The sequence below is a fragment of the Electrona antarctica genome, assembly GCF_951216825.1.
Source record: "Electrona antarctica genome assembly, chromosome: 12".
Classification (NCBI taxonomy): Eukaryota; Metazoa; Chordata; class Actinopteri; order Myctophiformes; family Myctophidae; genus Electrona; species Electrona antarctica.
The window spans coordinates 11,502,619-11,526,389 of NC_136793.1; the positions used below are offsets into that span (position 1 = coordinate 11,502,619).

General features: G+C 42.8%; 1 protein-coding gene across 1 annotated transcript; it reads right to left on the reverse strand.

The window, feature by feature from the left end:
* Positions 1-7,063: 7,063 nt before the first annotated feature.
* Positions 7,064-23,484, reverse strand: ppef2a (protein phosphatase with EF-hand domain 2a; the record flags this gene model as incomplete). The annotated part of the gene is made up of 16 exons (XM_079516060.1): positions 7,064-7,317; positions 10,790-10,877; positions 11,159-11,328; positions 12,182-12,288; positions 12,784-12,926; positions 14,177-14,362; positions 15,198-15,584; positions 17,769-17,918; positions 18,206-18,242; positions 18,969-19,135; positions 19,867-19,913; positions 20,836-20,950; positions 21,384-21,559; positions 21,655-21,709; positions 22,064-22,191; positions 23,433-23,484. The coding sequence occupies 16 exons, from the start codon at positions 23,482-23,484 to the stop codon at positions 7,064-7,066; spliced, it is 2,262 nt and encodes a 753-aa protein (XP_079372186.1).
* Between the last annotated feature and the right edge of the window lie 287 nt (positions 23,485-23,771).

The following is a 23,771-nucleotide window of genomic DNA, read 5'->3' on the forward strand; positions in this document are numbered from 1 at the left end:
TAAAGGTGCTATTGATATTTTCCAATTCAATAAATGTTAAATAGCGATATTGCCATAGCAGTCCTTGCTGTTTGTTCAATAACAGGAGTTTCCCCATCTCCCCAGCTCTTTAAACCAAAAATACAAATTCAAGGTCACAATACCAATTTCATCCCATCAAGAGAGAACACATGCAGGGTAAACAAGTGAAATTGGAAGTGATAGTGAATGAGCAGACAAAATTGGAACTGGAACACAAGCTTATAAATAACCTCTGTGGGGTTCTCTCCTGACTGGATGAAATTTGTAAACCAGCTACTTATTGTAGACTAGTCATTGGTTAGACATGGGTTAAGGCTTAACCCATGTCTAACCAATGACTAGTCTACAATAAGTAGCCTATCGTTTTGAAGGTTTAAAAATCAGCAGCAAGCCAGTTCACCTGTCACAATAGTTTGGACTATGTGTTCTCTTGGGTTAAACTTGGGCTACCTTCAGCTTGTTTTTGTTTTTTGTTCTTTTTGTTATCAGCAGGCAATGCAAAGTGTAATCAACGTGGCATTGAACTCATTTTGAACTAATGTCTTAATTCATGGTCTTTTATTATCCAGGAAATTGTATAAAAAAATTTGTTTTTTGGATGAACCTTTTCAATAACAGAAAAGGCCATAGATTCACCTGTCATACATTAGTCCACTTCAAGTTCACATCCAAGATAACAACAGAATGTTTTTTTAAAAACTGTAGGCTAGGTTATCGCACGCACGCACGCACGCGCACACACACGCACGCACACACACACACACACACACACACACACACACACACACACACACACACACACACACACACACACAGGGGGTCTTTGAGGGAAAAAACAACAACCTTGGGTCCCTATTTTGTACAACATGTCATTTTGTCATTCATGTGTTTTGTAAGATTTGCATAGCTCGGCTAATTCATACCTATGACTAATTTATAATAGGTCTTAAGTGGCTAATAATTGCCCTCAAAGACACGCCTGTGGGAGACTAGTGTGGGTGTGAGTTGGAATGTGCATAATTGTTCCCTGTATTTCTCATTCATGTCCATTCAAGATATAGGCAGCTCTGAACATGTTAGAATGGTCACCGTCAGTCCCTTAAAATTCCTTCGTTTGAAAAGAAAACGATTAGGCAGAAGAATGCATTGTAATGGACTGCTGCAGGGGATGACCTTGTGTATTGCCAAGGTATAATATGCTGCCTTTTCAAATGCCAATTAGACCAGGTGTGTTTGTTTTATTAATAAACCATGGCTCTCAATTCAATTGGTTCTCACATATGCCAAAAACTTAATCAAAACTGTTGTGTGAGCAGTGCACTCATGTGGTAAATGGAACGTTGATGCCCCCTGCTGGTGGTAATGGGTATCTCAGAATCTCACATGCCATGCCTTGTAATTATACTACAGCCATTACTATATTACTACATTTACTATATAATATCAGTGCTGTTTTTTGGATATGGCATTTATAGGAATTCACAATCGCAATCAACTGTGTACAACCACCAAATGAAAACAAATGCTATAAATGTAAAATATTAATTTAACAGTTCAGTTGTAGATCATTCATTGTCACTAGGTTCTCCTATATATATGTCTCCGTTGACTTTGTTGTAGAGTGTAGACTATATTGTCTACAACAAAGCATCCATATAAATCCAAAATGTATACCAAACGTAAATGTATAGGCCTACTGTACACTCATATAACATTCTATACTTAGTACACAATCCTCAGAGGTGATTTATCTATTTGGGTCCATTTGGTTCCATACACTCTCAAAGTTAAATTAAGACTTAGGATTTGACTGTGTAAGTGGATCATTAAAGTCATGCACATGAGTGGAATGTTAAAGTTTAAAATATGTTTAAATATCTATATATTCCAGTAGTAAACATAACATACATTTGGGATATGAATGAATACCATCCAATCTTTGTGGAGTTCTCTCTCCTCCTGATTAGTATGCCGACCGGTTTATCTTCTGTTTAATTTTTTCACACTTGCTCTAACACTTTTGTTATTGGGATGATGATCATTAACCTGACGTTAACCTCCGCCAGATGGGGCAGCAGAGAGTACACTGGGTTCCCCCCTCTGGCGGAGTCAGGTTAGATGATCCTGGGACATTGGCTAGATTTGTAAGCATCATGTCAACAGCATCATGTCAGTTACTGTGCAAGAGGATGCTATGCACACCAAATCCTTATTGTGTTGCCGGTCGATGGCAGAATAATCTAAAAGGTAGTCTTCAAGGGACAATATTGTAGCCTACAGCACGTGCACACATATATCAAAGGGGGCTAGAGCCCCTGCCCTTTTGCCTGTCCAAAAGTGCCCTTTACATTGTGCATGCTCAGCCGGAGCTCTTAATGATCCCTTTGAACTTCAAGTTGAAGTAAGCACCCCCCCACTCTCTCTCTCTCTCTCTCTCTCTCTCTCTCTCTCTCGTCACTGTAATTTCACAATTTGCTAATGAATTTTGATTGATCACAACATTTCTGATTGGCAGTCACTTCTAGATAATCAAGCAAATGATTAATACAAGTAGCATACAACTGCTAATTTTCTTTATTCCCGCCCTGGCCGTTTTCCTGTTGGGCTGTGACGTCATCGTACATCTTTATTCCCGGGCCCGTTTCCCTGCTGGGCTGTGACGTCATGTGGGTCAATTAGCCCTTCACTAAGTCCCTCCCCAACCCATCCTTGTCCAATAGGCACGTTAGCAGCGAAGAAAGCTTGACCTGCATAGCAACCGTTGCTAAACTATTTGGATTGGCATTGGACAATCGCTTTTTGGGGTGGGATTTAGTGAAGGGCTAATTAGGAATAAGAAGACAGAGGGACGTCATGTGGGTCAATACATCATCATCGAGTAGGGAGCTACTCAAGCCCTCACCCCACTCGATACCAAGTTCTATTAGTTATCTAAGGGATTTTACTATCTATTCTAGACCTATAAGCTCAACTTCAGGAACAGTATTTTCTAGTTATTATTATTATTATTATTATTATTATTATTATAATAAAGTGTCATGGTGTCATATTAAATCCGTGGCATTCATATGCTGAAGAAAACCTACAGACTGACATTCAGTAATTGGATTTTATGATCAAAACATGATGATGTTATGCAAAATAAATAATCTTTAATTTGCCACAGACAAGGCCAAGTCTTGCCACAGACAAATGTCCGTGTCCCGGGACATCAAATATTCCCTCCCAGTTGTCACCTAAAGGAGTAGAGTTCTCTTCTCCCTGAAGCCTTGGTGAGCCTGAGTGTCATCACCTGTGAGGACCAGATGAACTAGGTTTGCTAACGAGCTCAAGACACTATAAAAACTGAGTCGTGTGCAAGTGAACACCTTGTCTTTCCTTGAGTTTGAGTTGAGGTGACAGGTTCTCTGTCAAGTCCAGTGGTGTTTTAGTTTCTAGAGCAGTGGATCTCAAAGTCGGTGTTATTGGACTTTAAAAAAAAGGAGATATACAAATACAAGCTCATAGCATGTTATGTGACGTGCTATGAGGCAGTAGATCTGCTATTTTTGAAGATCTCAAACTAAAAGATTCTCTGTCAGATCGAGTGCTTTACTTTCTACAGCAGTGGTTCTCAATTGAGGGTTATTGGACTTGAAAAATGTGCAGATATGCAAGCTCATAGCGCGTTATGTGATATGCTATGAGGTTGTAGATCTGCTATTTTTGAAGATCTCAAACAAAAAATGCCTTTAGTTTAGATCTGTTACTAAAATGGCTGATCTACAAGTTTGATGAAAAGAAAATTAATACAAATCTTCCTTCATTCGGGTCCCTGGTACATCTTTTCAGCTACGGGTCTGTGGCCATATACATCAATCTCGGGGCCTAGACATGAAAATGTTGGAGGACCACTCTTCTAGTGTCCATGTTTGAGGTGTTGTGTGCAGTATGCGTGGGTGTGTCCCTGTTAAGACCAATAAAAAGAACAAAAAAACTGAATGATGATGACCTAGGCAAGCCCTTATGAATACATATAGGCCTTTTGGGCCATAAAGTGTATTCACAGGTGTCACAGCAGCTCATGAGGGGTGCGGGATGCGTAGCATGAGAACAATCCTGGTCTAGTCGCCCACTAATGTGGCCTCTCAACTTCTCTGCGTGTCCAAAATAAACGCAAGCCTCTCATTGAAAATGAATTACTAAGGCACGTCCGGTACGGCCTTTTCAGACGTCCCAGTCTGAAAAGGCCTTTAGTCTAATTTGTTTTTGTTTTTTTTGAGCGCTTGAAGATCGAATATTGTATTTTAAACTTTGTTTTTTTGCACATCAACAACATAACAGCCCCATCAAATCTAGTATAACTTTATGCTATGCCATGGATTGTTTGGGCAGGCTGGGGGGTTGTTGTGGCTCTTCTTGACCAGTGTTGTATGAATATAGTTACATTTGTGGACTTATTTGTTTTCTTTTTCTCAGTAGGCTATAATCCAAGATTCCTATAGTGTTTAAAATGAGATATTCCTCTAAATCTGTAAATGTAAATGAAGGTGCCCTTTTCAAATTCCCTCTGCACGTCCCAAAATGGTGCCTAATGGTGGTCTTGAACCCCAAAACTTGGTGTAACATCGTCAGTATCATGTCAGCATCATGTCAGTGTCATGGTTAGTATGGTCAGTATCATGGTTAGTATGGTCAGTATCATGGTCAGTATCATGGTTAGTATGGTCAGTATCATGGTTAGTATGGTCAGTATCATGGTTAGTATGGTCAGTATCATGTCAGTATCATGGTTAGTATGGTCAGTATCATGGTCAGTATCATGGTTAGTATGGTCAGTATCATGGTTAGTATGGTCAGTATCATGGTCAGTATCATGGTTAGTATGGTCAGTATCATGGTTAGTATGGTCAGTATCATGGTCAGTATCATGTCAGCATCATGTCAGTATCATGGTTAGTATGGTCAGTATCATGGTCAGTATCATGGTTAATATGGTCAGTATCATGTCAGTATCACGGTCAGTATCATGGTCAGTATCATGGTTAATATGGTCAGTATCATGTCAGTATCACGGTCAGTATCATGGTCAGCATCATGTCAGTATCATGGTTAGTATGGTCAGTATCATGGTTAGTATGGTCAGTATCATGGTTAGTATGGTCAGTATCATGGTTAGTATGGTCAGTATCATGGTCAGTATCATGGTCAGTATCATGGTTAGTATGGTCAGTATCATGGTCAGTATCATGGTCAGTATCACGAGTCACGACAGGGCCTTTCACAGCCCTGTCACTCTCAGCCTTGCCAGGCGGCCCTTACATCCCTGGGACAGGGCTGGTAGTACCATAGCAGGGCCTGTGACACAGCCCTGCCATTCAGTGCTGTGAGGCCTGATGTGACAGGGTCTGACATCCTTAGGCCTCACTCAGACCTTTACTGCATTGCTGTATGCTTGTTGGATGAATGTTGTGTAGTGTCCAATGGGAGTCACTTTGACACAACATTTGTGTTGTATGAGGGGGGGGGGGGGCGCAGTCGAAACACAGCCGAAAGCCATACAACAGCTTGTAGTCCCAAATGTGGACTACAAACCATGTGACTTCCATTGGAAATGCATTGGGGCGGCCATGACACTACACAACATTCATCCAACAAGCATACAGCAATGCAGTAAAGGTCTGAGTGAGGCCTTACAATTCTACTTATAATCACAACAGGCTTTCTTTTCTCTCTCTCATCAACTTTACAGTTCTGTTCTCCTCATTATGCTTCAATTTTATTACATTTTTAGGGAGGACATATCGTATTCTAGTACACCAATACTATAGCCTACCGTAATATATATTCAACAAGCAAATATAAATTGATAATAGCGGTCTGGCTTGACTATATTGAGTCATATACTGTATTTACTGGAGCATTAGTATGAGATCTGAGAATGACCATATCCCAAAAGTCCTATCACTACTAAGGCACAATCAACATTTACAATCAGTTCACTTGTACCTTCCTAGAAAAACTTTCCTAGAAAAACTGTTAACAGTTTCTAAATGTCTCTCAGTGAAAAGGTTCTTAATGATTTCCCTAAGAACATACATGTTTATTGCCAACCAGTGTCAACCACTATTGGAATTTGGAAGAACTAGCCTACTCGTATTTTCACTCACAGAAAGTAAAAGTAGCATACATACCGCAATGTAGAAATACTATGTACTTACTTAAGTAAAACTTCAAAAGCATTGGCATAAAGTAGTCATTATGAATGACTTAACAATGTTTTTCAAAAGTTGTCAACCCTTTTCAAAATAGCCGAAACTTGCCAACCCTGCCACAACACGTGAGTTTATATCATCTATTGTTGAAAAGTATAAAGTGGGGCCTAATTGATTAATGAATGTTTTCAACAATGTAACTTGTAACTGAAGTTGTCAAATGATTCCAGTGGAGTAAAAAGTAAAATATTTGCCTCTGAGTATAAAGAGTAAAAAAAATTAAATACTCAAGTAAAGTAAAAGTACTGTTCCACAAAATTATACTTAAGCACAGTACTTGAGTAAATGTACTTAGTTACTTTCCACCAATGGTGCAAACCGATCATCTATTGTTGAAAAGTATAAAGTGGGGCCTAATTGATTAATGAATGTTTTCTAATAACAATGTAACTTGTAACTGAAGTTGTCAAATAATTCCAGTGGAGTAAAAAGTAAAATATTTGCCTCTGAGAGTATAAAGAGTCAAAAAAATTAAATACTCAAGTAAAGTAAAAGTACTGTTCCACAAAATTATACTTAAGCACAGTACTTGAGTAAACGTACTTAGTTACTTTCCACCAATGGTGCAAACAGAGTACTCTCTTTCCAAACCCGGGTGAACTCTGATCTTTCATAATCCCGTCCAATCTGCTCGGCAGTCAGGCAGCGGCGTCTACATCTGAATGTGCGTCACTCAAGCGGCTTGCCTCGGCTACTTCAATTTGGCAGCACTCTCCCTCCTCCGTAATCTAGCCGATGAGCGGGATTACGTTCCTGGTTGTCCACGCGGCATTGTGGCGTCACTCAAGTCATATGTTGGGATCCCCCTCCAGCAGGGTCAGGTCGTTGGCGGTGCCCATGAACATGCTGCGGCCGCGCTCCATGCGGCTCTTCTTGTCCGTGAGGCGGAAGGCCTCCATGAACTCGTCAATGTCGATCCTGCCGTCGTGGTTGCTGTCGATGGAGACGGCCAGATCCGAGATGGCCTTGTCCGTGATCTCCATCTTCAGGTAGACGCTCAGCAGCTTCCACGTCTGCCGGAAGTCCTCCATGCTGATGAAGCCTTTGGTCGAGGGGGGGAGACAAGAAACGGTTATAGGAAGCAATGCAACCTCCATGGTGATGAAGCCTTTGGTCGACGGGGAGGAGACAAGAAAAGGTTATAGGAAGCAATGCAACCTCCATGGTGATGAAGCCTTTGGTCGAGGGGGGGGAGACAAGAACAAGTTATAGGAAGCAATGCAACCTCCATGCTGATGAAGCCTTTGGTCGAGGGGGGGAGACAAGAACAAGTTATAGGAAGCAATGCAACCTCCATATGGTGATAAAGCATTGGAAGAGGGAGAGAGAGTTATTAAAGGATGTTGGGGATGCAGAGAAAAGACAGGAGGGTCGGTGAAGTGAAAAGAATGATAGAGAAGAGAGGCGGGTGCACAATTTGTCTAACCTGACTCCGCCAGATGGGGCAGCAGAGAGTACACTGGGTTCCCCCCTCCTGCTCCCATCTGGGAACTCTCAGGCAGACTTGATGCCCGGCCACAAAACGGCCTGGCCAATCAGCAGCAGTTTCTAGCAGCTTCTAGCAGCAGCTTCTAGCTTCTAGCTGCTGCTGATTGGCCAGGCCGTTTTGTGTCCGGGCATCAAGTCTGCCTGAGAGTTCCCAGATGGGAGCAGGAGGGGGGAACCCAGTGTACTCTCTGCTGCCCCATCTGGCGGAGTCAGGTTACAATTTGTCACTGTCAGACAGAAACCTTGTTGCAGGAGAGAAAAGGAGGAAAACAATGCAGGATTGATTACTTAACCGGTTTCAATCTTGCGGTTTTGTTTCTCACTCCACCATTATCCTCTCTCTTCTCAAGGACACTACAAAATGTGATCCACTTCTTCACCTGTGATGTGGCAATAAAGCTGATCCTGAACCCCATCCCCCTCTAACATAATGCCTTTCCTTTGTCATGACAGTCACAGTGCCGTGCAAAAGTAGTGAAAACAACCAATACCAGTTGCTATCTATAATGATGACATGCCCAGACAGCAGGAAGTGGTTATGTCTCTCTTTGGGTTTTAAAATGTATACACATTTAACCAATGAAAAGTTAACAAGAGCTTGTTACTAAATAATAACTACATTGGACTACAATTACCTACCTAGGTTCCATCCTGGAGGCAAATCTTTCCGGTGATAAAATGGCCACCAACGTAATCAAAAAGGTCAACCAAAGAACAAGATTCCTATACAGGATCTCCCCACTGGTCAACAAAAACACCTTGAAGACCCTAACAGGAGCCCTCGTACAAGGTTTATTCGACTACGCTTGCACCTCCTGGTACCACAGCACCTCTAAGGCCCTAAAAACAAGGCTCCAGACTTCCCAAAACAAACTGGTCAGGCTACTACTTGGCCTCACTCCCCGAACCCGCCTCACCCCTGCCCACTTTGACAGGCTGGAATGGCTTAGGGTTGACGACAGAGTACAGCACCTTGCAATGGGTCTGGTCCACAAGATTCGCTACACCACCAAGATACCCATGTACCTGTCTAAATACTTCCTTAATGTCAACGAAGTCCACACCCACAACACCAGAGGGAGTTCAACAAACCATGTGCAACCCAGATTCGGCACAAACAAGGGACTAAATTAATTTCGCTCCTATGCCACCAAAATGTGTAACGCCCTACCAACAGTCATTAAGACATGCGAATCCCTTGACTCCTTCAAAACTGCTCTCAAAGGGCACCTACGGACGGCTGCAATTCAAAACGGGCCCCCGTAAAATCTGAATCCCCCACCCACGACCCACCCCTGTTCCCCCTCACTGTATATGTTTATTTTCCCTGTTTACCTCCTATGATGATCTAATCTAAATGTTTTTATGAATTGAAAATGGTGGGCCCTATTGTAAACAAGTGTAATGCTTTATGGTGTCGTCCACTCACTGTAACAGTTTTTGTATTGAGTTGTACTTGAAATTTACTGTAATTCTGCAAACTGTTAATAAATCAATCAATCAATCAATCAATCAATGGATCCACTGCGACACAGGTTTCCTGAAAAGTAACAGTTTTGGACGTGAAAGGTTTCCTCCTGACAGCAACAATAAAGTGGTCAAAGAGAGGGAAGCTAGAATGTGGAGGAGGGATGGGAGGCAAGGTGGGGGGCTTAGTAGATCAGTGGGTTAATCTCTCTCTTATCTCTGGGCCGAGTCAGCAAGCCACCACCTGGCATGCTTACAGGTGGATTAACTGCAGCATGAGCTCCATTTGCACAGCAGACAAACAGCAAGTTTATCACAACATACGTATGTGAGGCTCATCTCTCAATTAGCAGCCTCGCAAGGTTGTTTACCAGAGAGAGAAGAATGGCTTTTATAAAGGAATCGTTTGCACATCCTAAGTCAAAGCCTTTCAAATGGTAGTGCACATTTAGAAACGCCATCCACAACAATTTGTCTCGGTGTACGGTAGTTATTGAGACATGTCCACTGGAAGCTTTAGCGATACAAATGGAAACAAAGGGAATCAGCTAGCTGGTATCCAGTCTCTCAAGCCAGACTTGTTGGCTCACATAATTGTCTCCACCAGGCCGAAGGCATAGGGAGAGAGTATGTTTTGCACTCCGTCCGTGTGTGTGTGTGTGTGTGTCCGTCCGTCCTTCCATCCGTCTGTGGACAGCTAATCTCCGGCACCGTTAACCTGGTCGATGCCAAACTTTGCACACACACTCCCTGGATGCCAACGATGAACCTCTGCCCCACATTTTCCAGAACGGCCTGTTATAGCGCCACCATGAGGCAGCTTTTCACATTTGTTACCTAAAACTGCACCGATCTGCGTGAAACGTTGCATGCACACTCCCTAGAGGCCAAGGACAAACCTTTGACCTGCATTTTCCGCATCTGCCTTTTATAGCGCCACCAGGAGGCCGACTTTTGTAAAACACATTTTTTGATATTACTCCTCCAGATTCTGTCCAAAAATCTCACAAATCGTTACACAGTATCTCTATGGTCATGTGCTCAAGTCGGATCTGTCCCATATTTCATATTCCATCCTAATTGGCTATAATTGGCTTTCACAGTTTGCAAGATTGCCCCGTTTTGAACAAAAGCCTCAAATCATGAACGCAGCATGCAATTTACGTGAAATCTTTCACACATTTTCTTACTAGGCTGAGGAATATATCCCACCTTTTCACATTGGCCTGTTATAGCGCCACCAACAGGTTGATTTTTGCAAAACACATTTTTGGAACAAAATGCCTCAAATCATCCAATTGCCATCAAAGGCGTATGAAGAAATGGCACCCTTTTCACATTGGCCTATTATAGCGCCACCAGGAGGCCACAACCTGACCTGCCCTGGTGGAGACCTGTGCCCCGAGGGGCACTTTTTCTAGTTTTGGTTTACAGTGATGTACAGTACCATTTGAAGCGCTGAAACCGGAAGCGCTGTGTAGAAAATAGAAGTAGAAAATAAAGCAGATGTCCTGTACTATTCCTTTGATGTGTCTTTGGTAATATGTTGTTTGTTTTACCTGAGTTGTCCTTGTCCACTACTCTGAATATGGTCTCCAGGGTGGACCGGTGCTTGTACAGGGTCTCCAGCAAACTGTTTTCAATGTGCTGAATGAGACAACATAGGGAACATCACCAGACAGCACAAAGAGGACTTTAACCACCAAAACCTTTTCAAAGATTTTCTTTAACAATTTATCTGCATAAAATGTACATATACGTTATGTATTGTATTTGAAACATTTTTAGAAAAGTCACATCACATCATCATTGTTGAGCTTGTATCAGCAATTTTAGAATTTTCTATTTTCTATATAACAACAACATTTTTATCGTAACAATATCCAGTAACTATGTGCGCAGTTATTAGGTATTGTCATTGTCATTACATCTGTGCTTGGCTCTCTGATAGCCAGTTCATCGAACCACAGGTTGTAGTTCAGCATGCCGTCGCTGGTCTTGCAGGTGGTGACCAGCTGAGTGCGCAGCATTCTCCAGGGCAGGCCCAGGTGCATCACGCTCTCCACCGCAGACGCCCAGTCGGTCAGAGACACCTGGCCTAAAGGGAAAGGGACGTGCAGAGAGTGTTAGAGAGGCAGGGGCTGGAATTGAGGGCACTTTGGACAAAAATAGCGTCAGTCGTCTATGCCGTCTGTTGTCTATTAAGCGTAATGAATTAATGAATTGCATTTTTATAGCGCTTTTCCAAGTGCTCAAAGCGCTTCACAATGGTTCATTCATTCATACATTGGGAGGTGAAGCGGCAAACAGTCGACGCCAGCGTCCTCACTTCCCACATTCACACCGACAAGTGGCAAGCTCACACCGACCAACTCATTGGAGGCAATGTAGGGTTCAGTGTCTTGCCCAAGAACACTTCGACATGTGGACAGGAGGAGCCGGGATTCGAACCGCCGACCCAGGGATCATTGGACGACCTGCTCTACCTCCTGAGACACAGCCGCCTAAACTTGGAGTCATACATCTATGATGTATGACTCCAAGTTTAGGGAAAGATGTCAGCCTGATCAGAGTCCCATGGCTTCCATTATAAAAATATATAAGTGAAATATTTCAGAAAGTATAAAACCTACTGTACTGTATGTGGGCAAACAAATAGTGGAGGTACTTAGTGCGCAAGAAATGTGGCGACGTTCAGTCCATTTTGGAACAGTTGCCCAAAATAAAGACGCGGGCGTTAATTGGTTAGTTAATTGGTTAGTGGTTGGTTAAGCGCTTAATTAAGGAACTTACGTTTAACATGAAACAGTTTCTGTAGGTCTACTATTGAGAGAGCACATTACTTCCTCCCTAGACTTAAATATAAGTAGGGTGGTATGGCTGAGACATAAAACAAAGTAAAAGGTGATCTTCCGGAGACTGAATTTGAAGGTGAAATGCACACGACACACCTGTGTTCTCTTTGTCCGACTTCTGGAAGGCACCCATGAGGTCGGACTTGTGCGCAAACAGCTGCTCCCGCAGCTCCCGCAGGGCTGAGTGCTCCGTTCGCCCCTGGCTGTAGAAAAGATCAAACCACATACCGGTATTCACATGTTTGTTTATTTTGATTTGTTTTTTTCTAGACCATTTAGATAGCATGATGTTTAGACAGATGCTATTGATGTTTGCCTGGTAGCTATAGTTTCTCTGAGGCAGTACATTGTTGTCTTTGCACTCTACCTATGTCACTAGGATTAACCCCTGTCATTTGTTGACATTGTCATGCTCAGTGTTGCCATGTATGCTTAATGTAAGCGACTTTGGGCTTGTTTTTCTTTAAAGTTCCTTGTAAATATTGGTAGTTGCGGGTTGTGTTTTTTATCCGAGTATCTGCTAGTGCTAAATGTGGGAGTATAAAGTAAGCATTAAAGCCATAGGACCACAATGGAAACAACTCCCCAGGAGTTTGTGATATCCATTTCCCTCAGGGGTGTTCCGTGCTGTTTACAGTTCTAATCTAATAAAGTATAACAAAATATAATGATAATTAAAAAGTGTCGTTCTAGTTTACCCTCGTCTGACAGTGAGCTCTCTGGTCATACTGCTGGCCTGGTACTGGACCACATGTGGCAAAAGGTCTGGCCCAATTCTGATATAGGCCCCCCTGTTACTCCCCTCTTCATAGTAGTTGGATGCAGAAAACAAGGTAATGACCTAAAAGAAAAGAAGCAGGAAAAAAAAAACACATGACTTTGACACTGACATGTTTTAACTCGTTACTCAGAGAGCGCATTTGGGACAAAATAGTTCAGACTCAGACCAGACACGTCATTCTTTTATATATCATTATATACCAATCAGTCATGGATATTATCAGGGGTGGATAAAGTACTTTAAAACCATACCTTTGAGTAAGAAATTCGCCACTAATAATTTGTAGTAGTTCACACTAAATGTAAACTGTAAAAGTAAAAACGCAAATAAAGTATAGATACAAAGACTACTTAAGTACTCTAATGAAGTACTTTACACCACTGGAAATTATTTTCTTCTATTGCCAAGTATAGATACTAGCACCATCATCCTACAGTACATGAACAGGACCCACATCATCCCATCACAGATTCCTGTGCACATCGCAGAACGTACTTTCATTCAGACACAAGATATAATCCCTGATTTATAGCGAGGCGCAGATACAATTTACAATTTAGGCATTTAGCAGACGCTCTTAATCCAGAGCGACTTACATTAAGCAATAACAAAAGCATGGCATACATCACATATATAAGTAGTTATCATGAATCATGCGTAGACTAAGAACGTAACAGTGGAGTATCTATGTTAACTATACATACTATACTATATAATATATTATACATGTGTACTATAAAGTGCTATGACTACATAAAGTGCAATTCTAGAGCTGTCTACGTAACAAGCTATAAGTCTGTTTAAAATACTATCTAAGTCTACATAATGTGCTATCTAAGGGGCTAGGCTAGGGCAAGTGCTACGGGCCATGGTGGAGTCTGAAGAGGTGGGTTTTCAGACTACGGCGGAAGATTGGGAGTGAGGCTGCAGTTCTGACTGTGATGGGAAGTGCATTCCATAGTTTTGGAGCCAGAAGGGAGAAGAGTTTGGGACATGTGGAGCGTTGTCCCGGCGTTTTTAGTGAAGGTACCTCCAGCTTCCCTGCGTTGGCAGATGTCCTACCGGACCAAAAATAGCAGATCTACAAACTCACAAAGCATCACAGGGCAACATCCACACAAACCCAAGACTGGCAAAGGAAGGGGAGAGCAAGCTTGTTTCCAAACACAGCGGCCCTGACTCCCTAGCTCCAGAACTGCGGTTCCCATCCTGATCTGGGCCAAATGTCAGGGCAGAATTGTTTACCCCCCCCCCCCCCCCCTCTCTCTCTCTCTCTCTCTCTGTCTCTCTCTCTCTCTCTCTCTGCTCACCTTGCGGTTGTGGCAGAACTCATAGCCCTCCTGCTTACACTCGTGGGAGCGGATGATGAACTGGAGGTTGTGTCGGTTGAGGAAGTCCTCGGTGACGTCGGGGCCCCAGTAGCAGCCGCCGCCCCTCACCTCGTTGGGAACGCAGCCGTCCTGGCTCATGGGGTCGCTCCACAGCAGGTCCAGGATCTGGTGGCACACATGTTACAGTATGTTACAGTATGCTGTATTAGCTGGACACGAACCGAACCCCTATTCTGGGAACCGAACAACCTATACCCTGCGAGACTGCGACACATTGTGATCTTGCTATTTTTGGTGAGTCGATTTCATGAAGAAGAAGCAGGTCTAGTGTAGAGCCCTGGGGAACTCTGTTCAATGAAATATATAGGGTTTAAGTGATTAAATTGATTGAAATTGGTGGATCTGTCTGTGAATGGCACAGAGGCTTGAAACTGGAGGTTTCAGCTGTTTTTCTGTAACAAGTAGGGGTGTTACAATACATTTTAACAGCGATACGATACGCATCACGATACATGGTTGACGATACGATACATGGAAGATTCAATGATTTAAAATCGATACAGTAGCTATTTAGCAAAGAGATCAAATCTTTGTGAAACGTGAATATACAGAATATACACATTTATCGATAGACCAAATATTGAATGGAAAGTAATTAAAACCCTCTTTTTCTTTTTCCTCTTAAAATTGTTAAATACAACGCACAAGTACTTAGTGTCGATACAATCAATTATTTGCATTGCAAAACGATTTGATACTGATTATTTGCATTGAAAAACAATACGATACAAAGTCAAACGATACGATATTATGCTATTTACATAATATCGTATACTTCTATATACTTCTATTGTTGAAATATCGATTTATTTATTTCCCGATGCAGTTACTGTATCGTTACACCCCTAGTAACAATGTTAATGGGATGATAATGGCTCAGTATAGCCTGCAACAATGTCTTTTGTTTTGTTTTGTTTTCTTAAAAAGTATATCCAGTCACCTGTTTCCACTCATCCGTGACGCTGTCACATACATCCGTGGACTCTAGGCACGAGTCTGCGGAGAGGGAGGGGTTGAGCTGCTCCTGCGAATGGCTGAAACCGGGTTTGTGAAGGCCGGCCTGCCGGCGTCGAACCTCAAGTTCCTCCTCCACAGTCAGCTTTTGTACGCGCTGGGACAAGTCCTGGAGCGATCGGTTATGGAAGCTGTCGCGGTGTCCTCCCAGGGGTTTGGCCTTGGCGTTGGTGTTGCTGTTGAGGGACATCTGCCGGGCGGGCATCTTTTTGGCAGACCCCACATGCTGTGGGGTCTCTGTGCTGTCGGAGTCCACAGAGATGCCGGCCAAGCTCTGGTTCCGCTTCTTCGGAGGCCTCAGACAGGAGACGTACTGGCAGGTGAGAACAGGAGAGAGCAGGACGGTTGTTTATTATCTCACACCTTAAACCACTTCCACACCTATTTTATTAAGATTTCCAAAACCAAAAATATTCAAACATTTTCATGATGCCACACATTGTGATTGTGATATTTAGTGGCAGCGGTGGCCGAATGGTTTGTGGAGCGGTCTTGATACCGGAAGGTCGCCAGTTCGAATCCCCGGACCGGCACATTCAAATTACCACTGCTGAAGTGCCCTTGAGCAAGGCATTGAACCCCTACCATAAAATGTTCTATGAGCAGGGTGTGGCTGTAAACAAGCATCTCGAGCTTAGTCCACTTCCCTGGGTAAACAAAGAACTTTGCTTTGCTTTGTGAGTATCTTCGTCGGCCGTGCAACACTGTCATACAATTAGGGCGTCCCTATTCTGGGCATGTCGTATCCATGTCAATATCTCGGTGCCTGGACTGCTTCAACGGAACAAGATCTGAAGGTCCGGATGGCAATTGCCTGGCTGGAATGCATTGCCTGGGATGAGGAGACTGTGGAAATCTGACATGGGAGACGCAAGAGGCAGGTGTTCATAGCTACAGTGGAGTTAGTGCTACTAAGTGCTACTAACTTCACTATGAGAGACATGGACGGCCCAGATGACGTCTACAGAAGAATGCTATGAACAGTGTTGGGCAGTAACAAGTTACTAGTAATATATTACTGTAATATTATTACTTTACCCTGTAACGAGTAGTGTATAAGGTATTACTCTGCCAAAACAGTAATATTATACCATATTACTTTGTAAAAAACAAAAGAGCACATATTGTATATTACTCAGGATTTGTTGGCTGCTGTTTGAAAACATTTCATTTAGAATGTCAAGAGAGATTGATGCTTTATTTTATAGCCTTTTTTGGCTGATTGGTGATGCTTATTGTTATTGTTATTCAAAATAATAGGATTCAATTCTGAAAGAAGCTGACTAAACAGATAGTGTTGTTGTAGGATCCATGCATTACTCTTGATTCCAAGTAATAAGTGATATAATATTATAACATTTTTAAGGAGTAATAATATGTAATAAGTAACATTACTCTCTTGAGTAATATTGCCCAACACCGGCTATGAATGGCACTTGGTGCCCCATTGGCGGACAACATCAGAAACGTGGACCTCGACGGGGGCCTCCCGCGGTTCACAGACACGAGAGCGAAAGACGAGGCCGGCTGGGCAGGCACTGTGACAGGCACCCAGAACTGGTGGCACCCAGAACTGGTGGCGAGCAAACGGACACCGTGGGAATACTACATGGTAGAGCTAGGAAGGGAAAGAGGTGCGCCACCTACAGCGGAGCTAACGCCACTGCAGAGCTCCAGACCTGGTGTGGAGGGCAGCGATCTAGGAGTCTTGATTTGGTGTTGGCTGGCCCGCACTCTCGCATCGCATGCATGCATTCTGGACACGTCAATAGAACGGGCTGAAGGAGTTACATGCAGTGCTCAGTGGAAAAGATGCCATTTGGATATATTCCTTCCCCAATATACAGTAAATCAAAAGTCAGATCTGTTTCACTTCACTGTATGATTAAAGGAGCATTCAGTGATTTGGGTGATTTGGAAAACCACCCAGTCCGCCCCGGTAACAAAATGTGCACATGCACGCTCTACAGTGGGGGGAAGTGCAACAGGCCAACAGCATGTGCACCAAGGCCCGCCCCCACTCGATCATGATTGGAGGAAGGCCCCTCTCATCCTGATTGGATGAAGGCTTTGCCACCCGCCACCAAAACTGAAACTAGGGTTTTTTGACACCATGGGCTCACTGGAGACAGGGAGGAACTCCTTATATGGTCAGCACACTCTATAGTAGGGAGGATTATCCAGAAAAAAAGAAAAAACAAGTGATATTTGAATTAAGTCAAATCACTGAATATACCTTTAAAACAAACCTATAGAATTCAGTTTAGCCCTTTTAGACTGGGAATCCCTATACTATACCTTTCAATTCGAGGACCCCTTTTGGGATTGCAATTGCTATGTACAGTATAGCAATTTTATTTATTTTTTTATTTTTTTTGGTAATTTTTGAATAAATATTTATAAATGGGTTAAAATATTTGAAAACCTGTGTGCAGACGTAATTCTTAGGATGTGCATTTGCCATCTCTCTTTTCAATATCTATGTAAGGGTCCTTACTTTGTGTCTGTCCACTCTAGCGATGACATTGAGGTCTGTGGTGTCTGAAATTCCTCCATGAAGAACCACCACCTTTTGGTCAATGGTTGTCGCTAAGGGCAACCAGCTGAAGATCTTCTGCAACAACTTCAAGATACGTTTGCCATGCATCTGCAGAGAGAGAGAGAGAGAGAGAGAGAGAGAGAGAGAGAGAGAGAGAGAGAGAGAGAGAGAGAGAGAGAGAGATTATTTATTAAAGAAGCTATGAATTGCAGTTTCAAATACTAGTTGAGGGTGTTTAGGCGATGTTGACTCCTGCAGTTTATAGTTTGTGATTCCTGTATCGAGAATAGAGTTTGCCACTGCATGAGGATAAGGACCTAAATCTAAATGGTAAACAAAGTAAAAGGGATATGTCAAAGTATTTCTGGTTACAAATCCATGTGATATAAACTTACCCTGTATTTAGTCAACACCTCCTTAGTGAAGCCATACCTAAATCCGAGTACATAAAAGGAAAGAAATGGAATGACTCGACAAGAATGGCAAGAATATGAATGTTTTCTTATTTGTGCAGTGCCAGTGAGATAGCATAAACGTTAACGGAAACTGCAGGAGAGGTCCAGGGCATTTCATCAATTCGACTCTGTCATTATAGGCATTATAGACCTTTTTCAAAAATAGCTGATCTATAAGCGCTGTGAACTTGTAGAGCGGCTATTGTCACTATACACTACAGCATCGTCATATAACAAAGCCATACATCTGTCTTAAAGCTGCAATCCGTACCTTTTCGTTCCAAACCGGGACCAAATTCTCTGCTAAGCAGAAAGCCCGTTTGGGCTTTACATACATTTCTCAATAGAAGATAGGTCAACCACTAGCCTCGGGGATCGCTTAAAAAAAAGCCTGGGCAAACGAGACAGGAAAAGTGGCATAGGAGTGACAGTGAATCTTGTATTTCGCTAACCAATAGGCCTAACATTGCAGAGGGGCGTCGTTTCAAATCAGTGTTCTCCGCTGTGCTCTATATCGGGGGTTGAGGAGGAGGGGGGCGGGCGCACAGATTGGTGAACCAATATAGGATCCACCTGCTGTTTTTGTATCATACAGCTTGGTCAAAATGTTTTATACTCTAAAAGGTAATGGAATGCCTCTTTAAGTGGTTTATATGCTGTTTTGAAATGCTTCGATCTGTATGGGCTGTAACGGCCATCTTACCTCAGGTTGACCATATGGTCCTCATGGTTTCCTCGGTTGAGTTGCACATCGCGAGGATACAGTATCAGGAACGAGAAGAGAATGAGAAGGATCTCTATGGAGTCTTTTCCTCTGTCCACAAAGTCCCCGTTAAATATATACGGCTTCTCCAGGGATGGCATGCCATTCTGAAGATGACAACACAGCGGTATTAATGGTCCCAAACGGTCATCTGACAGTGAGGAGTGTCACCAGGAGAATGAAATGCATGCAATGAAACAGTTCTTCCAAGTCCACAAACCCCCACTAAACATGTGCTTTGAACAACATACAACAACACAGTCAGTAATCGCCTTCCTATGGACAGCCAGCCAAGATGGAGGCACCACGGAGGATTCAAACCTACAGGGCTCCATTTTTGAATAGTTCAACTAGCCAATCTACATTGACACGTTGTGAGCTTGTAGACTGGCCACGTTAACTATTCAAAAATGTTTTGCAAAATAGTAAAAAAGAGGAAAAAAAAGGCAAAGAAGTTTAGGGATAAGGGGTTTTAGCGGTGACAAAAATGGAGCCCACTCTGCAGTGATGGGCAGGAACGTTACCCCTAGCCTGCGCCACCTGAGCGGCAATTTACAAAGCCTTTGAAACAATTATAGGATGTTATTGCTAAATAGTCCTACTATATGTTTTGTATCTGAGCAAAGAAGGCTTATTCCTATTGTTCCTATCTTTCATGATTTCCATTAGGGCTGATGCTTGAAATGTACTGTAATTCTGCAAACTGTAAATTCTTCAATCAATCAATCAATCAATCAAAAACCGTATGCCTTACAAATACATAACAGATACATAAAACTATTATTCAGCGGAGGTGCTTTGCATTTCATAAAGTTCCACATTAAAAGATCACATTTACCTTGTAGAATATCAGCAGCAAGTCATCCAGTTGCCCATGCAAGTCCCCTATAATGAAATTAAGCTGTCATGAATAAATTAGGCAACTACAACTAGACAGTATTACGTACCCATGTACAGTACAGTATATTATTCATGTCAACGATGCTGCAACCAGCAAAGCTTTATTCAAAGTATGACTCCCCAGTATTAGTAAGGGCTGCCCAACAACAAGCACTGTAAGTGTACACAACAAGCACTGTAAGTGCACTGTAAGTGCTTGTTGTGTAGCCTTGCCGAGCCATGAGGCCCATAGAGCAGGAGCCTATCTCCTGTTTCTGTAGTGTGAGGCAGCTTGATGTACAAGTACACCTGGACATGACGCTAGTAGTATGTTGCAGGGACTTACCCCCAATCCAACCCTTGATGCTGAGTGTCAAGCAGGGAGGCACTGGGTCCCATTTTTAGAGTCTTTGGTATGACCCGGCCAGGGGTTGAACCCCGACCTCCCAGTCTCAGGGCGGACACTCTAACCACAAGGCCACTGAGCTGGTCAACAAGCACTGTAACTATAACTATTATCTCTTTTAACCACTTTAAACGTTATTTTAAACTTGTGAAGTTTAAACAGTGCGCACGTGTGTACTCGGGTGTTAATAACGTTTTTGCAAGTCAGCAGCTTTTACTTTACTAACCTTGTGTCACCACTCACCGTCACCAGGCTTTCCACCAACATTGTACAGTCAAAAATAGCAGATCATAGCACAGCACCAAGTACTTGTTTCGCAAAACTGTTTTGTGCAAATCATTTGTATATATTTTAAAGCAAACATTTGTAACTCAAATCTTTGCTTTTGGTGGTCCCTGGAACAAAGTATTTGTAGATGCAGGTCAGCAGCCAAATACATATAATTTTGCGGGTCCTTGACATGAAGCGGTTTGAGCACCACTGACATTCTGAAAACTGTTATACGATTTCTTCTAAACTCACCACAAATGGTTATTTCCTTAGTGTTGCAGGTAAAGACCCGGCTGATATTTGGCATCATGCGAAGCACCTTCCATGTTTCTAGGAGAAGCTGGAGGACGTAGCGAGAGTGTAGCTGCTGCTGGGACAGAGGCTTGGTTAGGGTCAAGCACATTGGGGTTTGGTCCTCATTTGTCGTACTGAGAATCTGAGATCAAGTATAGTAAATGTGATAACATTTACCGTAGTTTGTTTGATGGTGAGAAAGGAAAAAACATTTCCAATGACCTGATATAATTTCTGTGCCAATGAGAGATCAAATGAAACTAAAATAATTTGACACCAGTGTGTGGAAAAGTGGACAATAGAGTAGCCAATATTGCAAATCGGATTTAGCTACAGATGTGTAATGGTCATGTTATAACCATAATACTGACATGTGGAAAAGAACCTTGTCAGTTACTTTGTCGTGGCCTGTTGTGTACTAAGTACCAACTCAAATTGTAGTTGCCACAATTATTCCAAACTATCAACCCCGACACATTTCATAAACTCATGAAGCGTGCACCTACTCTCTTGTTCCTGAAGGCATCAACAAGTTGAGTCACTTGTTCCACGGTAAGTGGAAATTCCAGGTGAGGCCCCGAGTAGACCTCTGGAACCTCTATGTTCTTGTAATCGAAGTGCCTCTCCCATTCGGCGTCCCGGCAAAACTCGTTCTCTCGGAAGATGTGACTGATCAGGTTCCCTGGAAGGCCAACAATGGTTTCAGAGAGGTGCTGTACGAATGTAGGCTCGAAATTATGAAAGATAAGAGAAAGGCTAAGAGAAAGGTACTCTTACGTTCATTGCTAGTCGGTGTGAAGTTGTCCATAAGGTAGCCAAGGAAATTGTACAGCTGCATGAAAAAGGAATAGAGATGATTGTTGAGCTCATGGCTTATGAAGTCTCAAGTTTTATAGTACTTGGCTGTGTATCGCGCCGCAAATAGCAGATCTACAAGCTAACAACGCGTCGCAGTGTGCTGTTTTCGGTGCATGACATTGACAGTCAATAAGGCTATACTATAGTTACTAAAGTCTTTTGCCAATGATTTGGGGGCCCACTTGTATACGAGCGGGCCCTGGCCCAGAGGTTGGGAATTGCTGTTCTAGTATCATTGAAGACGAGACCTAATGTGGATTGTGTGTGTGTGTGTATGTGTATTGTGTACACATGCGTGCATGCGTGCGTGCGTGCGGGCCTTTCTCACCTTTATCTGCGACTGTTCGCCAGAGTACTCCATAGATTGGAAGATGTGCCAGGTGTACCTGCGTCTCACCTCTGTGCGCGCTACATACTGTCGGTACCACCGCTGGATGAGCACTGCAGCCTTTATAGCTGCAACATAAGAGCACGTACATGTACACTACAGTACCACACTGGAACTCAAGAGTTACAAACGACATGTAGCTATGCCCACGTCCTGTTATCAAACCCTGAGTGTCAATTTAAGTCAGAGTGTAGAAATGAAACCAAACGGGTCTATTTGGTCATTCATAAATGAGTCTATGGCTACAAGTATTGCCAGTTTGCTTTTCATCACTAAACTAATGATTGCTTTTTTCTATGATAGACAATATTTTATTTCATCTATACGTTTTTTCTTCTACGAGAAAGAACGAGCTATAGCTATACTGTAGATCTGGCACAGGCTATAGGCTCTGTTCAAGAAGTGGAGGGTTTCCCGAAGGTGCCATGCCCATTGCCCATTTCCTGTTTCCCATAGCTTTGTTTCGGCCGCAGCAATGTGTATCCAAGATTCAAGCCTAGGTCTTCTGCGTCGGAACTTAAGGGACACTAAACTTAACCACTAACCTCGTAAGAGGGAATCTCCCTGTGGACAAGGGGAGATATTAGGCTTATGGGATAATGACCCAGAACAAGAATTGGGTATGCCACCTGACACCTTAAGGAAACCCGGGACTCCAATTTTGCACAGAGCTAATAGGTCCTGTTGGCTGTTTCCCAAACTTGGCTAGCAGCCTAATACCTTTAGCCAATCTAGAGCTCTGCTACACACTACATGCTACTCAATGACAGACAAACACAAACAAGGTGTGGAGGTGTGGCTTACATGGCAATGCTAAATGCAGCAGATAGATGATAGGAGAAAAACAAGTCCACAGATTCTTAAATGAAACCCACACTCAAACACTGTAAATAAATATTTGTCAATCAAGATGGATTGTGTTGAGCATTTACCTGGAACAGGAGCTATGATGTATGTAACAGGGCAGAGAAGAGAAACAAGAAATAGCTTTGGTTAGAGGTTATAGGCTAAACATACTGCATGGACAGTAGGTCATGAGGAGATGTCTCTTTCTGATCGTGAGATGGGCCCTCACAAAGTGTAACGGCCAGGGCCAGGAATCAAACCTGGGTCTCCCGCATGGAGAGTCAACATCTTAACCACTAGCCTAAAGGGAAATGTCCCCCTGGCTGGGGGAGATACGATTTTGGTCATCAGGCAGAGGCTCTGAGCCATTACTGCTATACAAAAGCAGGTTCTGTAATTCATGTAGATGCCACTCAATAGACCTCTCTCTGAATGAGGTTTTTGGCCTCTGTGTCCATGTTACCTTTTTCTTCTTGTTTGAAGAACTCTTTGGATTTTGAGACGCCACATCCCATGGCTGTTCCTGGTCAAAGCACAAAAACATACATCATGTCAGCACAACAGTGGACGTGCGCTGCAGGCAAGGCAACATGTCAGTGCAGCCTGTAAGGAAAACAGGAGGCCGGAAGTCGTAATCCTGTTATCTGCCGGATGACTCCTATAACCTCCCTGATTGTCCTCAATCCTTCAGGAGAGGGAGACTCGATCATTTCTACAAAGGTTAAACTATTTAACTATTTGCATTTTGTTTTTTTATGTCATTTTTGAATGCCCATATTGAGCAAAGAATGTAAACAGAACA